This window comes from Pteropus alecto, unplaced genomic scaffold (genome assembly GCF_000325575.1).
Source record: "Pteropus alecto unplaced genomic scaffold, ASM32557v1 scaffold92, whole genome shotgun sequence".
Lineage (NCBI taxonomy): Eukaryota > Metazoa > Chordata > Mammalia > Chiroptera > Pteropodidae > Pteropus > Pteropus alecto.
The window spans coordinates 1,360,707-1,364,523 of record NW_006432447.1 but is presented as its reverse complement, the minus strand read 5'-3'; the positions used below and the strand labels follow the sequence as shown (position 1 = coordinate 1,364,523).

Below are 3,817 nucleotides of genomic sequence, written 5' to 3'. Positions count from 1 at the left end.
GTGACAGAGGAAGCCATAAAAATTCCATTTTATTTCATTTCATTTTTACTTAGAGATTTGATCCCAAGACTTCTAGAAAAGATTCACGGAAGATCATAATTAGAGGCAGGGTAAACAAGAATAGAAAAACTAGCAGTAAAGGCAGTGAGACGACAGTCGCATCGGAAACTCAGGCTTAGAATATCTACAACGATCGATGGTAAAAGTTAGTTCGAAGCTTCCTTGTCTCGAGAATTAAAAGAGAAACATGGTAAGTACATTGTTCTCATTATCTGAATTGAAGAATTTGTTAATAGAAATGTACTCTTTCCTATGGCTAAATGAGATAAAAGAAAGGGACCCTTGTATAAAGGACACTGAGTAACATAATGGGCACAGTTGATAATAGCTTTACAAAAAGGTAAAAAGAGATTCTTTATGTGGCCATCTGGTCTTTCCAACTAAATAAATGCCGTGAGCTAAATATTATATTCCAATGCTATGAAGACATTGCCACTGGGAGTTAAAGAAATATCATCAAGCTACACGGCTTTCTGGATGTCAATTCATGAGGGATGAAGGGACTGGATGAATAGCCGGTTAGTATGTCCTATAGATCAGAGGGGGTTCGTTTGTTTGTTTTGGTTTTAACTGCCACCGTGATGTATTACTATATAGTGGAATTAGTTTAGTGAGTTACTTTTACCCTTTTTTTAATATGAAAGATAATAGAACAGAACAGAATACATCATATGCAATAAGGGTTAAGTTTTAATTTCATTTGTGTCTTAAGTCACTAATGTACCATGTATCTATTGTAGCTAAGTACAAAAGGCACTGCTTTTGACTATCCCTCATGAGACTATTTGTTGGTAGGCTCCGGTCATTCCAGACTCATTATAGAACATATATAGAGAATACCAAGAACCAGCTTTGGGAGAAACAGAGATAGGATCCTCAGACCAGAACAAGAGCAACTGTGCCTTTCAATAGTGCTGATTTAGGAGCCTGTGACTAAACTCAGTATTATAGACTCAGAAACATACTTTCCTAATTTCTTTTTTGGTTTGCCTTCAGTACCTCACAGAGTTCTTTTTGAAAACCCTCGTCTGCTTTGGCTACAATGAAAGGGAAATCAGAGAAAGGATGGGATGGATCCCCGCAAGGGCCAGTGGCACAGAGGGCAGGTTGGCCCTGGTGGTCAGACTCACTCATACAGACTGAGACTTTCCATTGAGAGACCCTTCAGAGCCACGAATTTGGAATGGCTTCTCTAGATCTTGCTTCTTCCCCGAGCAGGCAGTACCTTTATATACATAGGTACTGCTCATTAGGGGAAACTTAAAAATAAAATCATTTTCCTGGTTCATGAATTATGTGTGGATCAGATCACCACGGCTGTCTTTGAAAATAGATAGGAAGCTTGTGGCAGGACTATGGCATTGCCCAACTCTGGGAGTTGAATGCAACAGCTTTAAGTGACGATGAGACCCTTAACACTTGTGAAAAGAAAAACCCTCCTCCCCCCAAATTTGGACATGTATATATAGCTACAACTTTGGAGAAAGAGTTCTGGGAGGATTTCCAACTATAACAATTCTTAGCAGTGGTATGAGAAACAGGCCGAGGCAAGATAAAGATTTAGCTTCTCTTGTCGACTCCAAGTCTTGGAAACAAGAGAACGAGATAAAAACCTGTATTTTCATACAAAAAAAATTTTTTTCAAAGAGATTGAAAATAATGTAGAAATAGAGAAGCTACTCGTGGAATGGTCTCTGACCATTTCTTTCCTCTTGTTTCAGATGACAGTCATGTCCCTTTCCAGGGACCTCAAGGACGACTTTCACAGTGACACAGTGCTCTCCATCTTAAATGAGCAGCGCATTCGCGGCATCTTATGTGATGTCACTATCATTGTGGAAGACACCAAATTTAAAGCCCACAGCAATGTCCTGGCTGCTTCAAGCCTTTATTTCAAAAATATCTTTTGGAGCCATACGATCTGCATTTCCAGCCATGTCCTGGAGCTGGATGATCTCAAAGCCGAAGTGTTTACAGAAATCCTTAATTATATCTACAGCTCCACAGTCGTCGTCAAGAGACAGGAAACAGTCACTGATCTTGCAGCTGCAGGAAAAAAGCTGGGAATATCTTTCTTGGAAGATCTTACCGATCGCAACTTCTCAAATTCTCCAGGCCCCTATGTATTCTGCATTACCGAAAAGGGAGTAGTTAAAGAAGAAAAAAATGAAAAAAGGCATGAAGAACCAGCCATCACTAATGGGCCAAGGATCACAAATGCATTTTCTATCATTGAAACAGAAAATAGTAATAACATGTTTTCTCCACTGGACTTGAGGGCAAGTTTCAAAAAGGTCTCTGACTCCATGAGAACCGCTAGCCTTTGCCTAGAGAGGACTGATGTCTGTCACGAGGCAGAGCCTGTCCGTACCCTGGCGGAGCACTCATATGCCGTTTCTTCCGTGACCGAGGCTTACCGAAGTCAGCCTGTGTGTGAACGTGCTAGCAGTTCACCTGGTAAAACAGGTAAAGAAAATGGTGAAGCTCTTGCAGGAAAACCGAAAACATGTCGAAAGCCAAAGACACTATCCATACCCCAGGATTCTGATTCAGCCGCTGAAAAGATACCACCCCCTTCAGTAACCAACATAGAGGTTAATCAAGAAAGAAGTCCACAGCCAGCTGCAGTTCTTTCCGGTTCAAAATCTCCCAACAATGAAAGAGATGTCGCTCTTTCCAGGGAAGATGAAAATAAATCCTCTGATGTTCCTGGGCCGCCAGAAGCGGAGGTTCCCCCTCTCGTTTACAATTGTAGCTCTTGCTCCAAATCCTTCGACAGTAGCACTTTGCTGAGTGCCCACATGCAGCTTCACAAGCCGACCCAGGAGCCTTTGGTGTGCAAGTACTGCAACAAACAGTTCAGCACCCTGAACAGGTTGGATCGGCACGAACAGATCTGCATGAGGTCAAGCCACGTGCCCATTCCGGGAGGAAATCAACGCTTTTTAGAAAACTATCCTACCATTGGACAAAACGGAGGTTCCTTCGCAGGTCCAGAATCTTTATTATCTGAAAACAGGATTGGTGAGTTTTCCAGTGCCGGAAATACCTTGCCCGAAATGGACCACATGGTTAAATTTGTCAATGGGCAGATGCTCTACAGCTGCGCTGTCTGCAAACGTAGTTATGTGACTTTATCCAGTCTCCGAAGACATGCAAATGTTCATTCGTGGAGAAGAACATATCCTTGCCATTACTGCAACAAAGTATTTGCATTGGCTGAGTACAGGACAAGGCATGAAGTTTGGCATACGGGAGAAAGGCGATATCAGTGCATTTTCTGCCTTGAAACTTTTATGACCTACTATATACTCAAAAACCATCAGAAGTCTTTCCATGCCATAGATCATAGACTTTCCATCAGTAAAAAAACAGCAAATGGAGGCTTAAAGCCTAGTGTCTATCCATATAAACTTTATAGGCTACTGCCGATGAAATGCAAGAGGGCTCCTTATAAGAGCTACCGAAATACTTCCTATGAAAATGCTCGAGAAAGCAGTCAGATGAATGAATCTGTGCCCGGTCCCTATGTTATTCAGAATCCACACAGCTCTGAGTTACCTACACTAAATTTCCAAGACAGTGTGAACACCTTGACCAGCAGTCCGGCCATCCCGTTGGGAACATCCACATGTCAGGATGGACCCATTTCTGCCAATATTCAAAATGCAGAGGGGGCCAGATGGGGGGAGGAGACACTGAAAGTTGATCTTGACAATAACTTTTATTCAACGGAGGTGTCAGTTTCTTCCACTGA

The 3,817-nt window shown here is 42.0% G+C and overlaps 1 protein-coding gene across 1 annotated transcript in view; it reads left to right on the top strand.

Moving 5' to 3' along the window:
* ZBTB38 (zinc finger and BTB domain containing 38) overlaps positions 1-3,817 on the top strand; it is a 109,107-nt gene that overhangs the window by 100,916 nt on the left and 4,374 nt on the right. Inside the window, exon 6 of the mRNA XM_025043565.1 lies at positions 1,782-3,814. Within this exon, the coding sequence (XP_024899333.1) occupies positions 1,782-3,814 (2,033 nt within the window). The remainder of the gene's footprint in view (positions 1-1,781; positions 3,815-3,817) is intronic.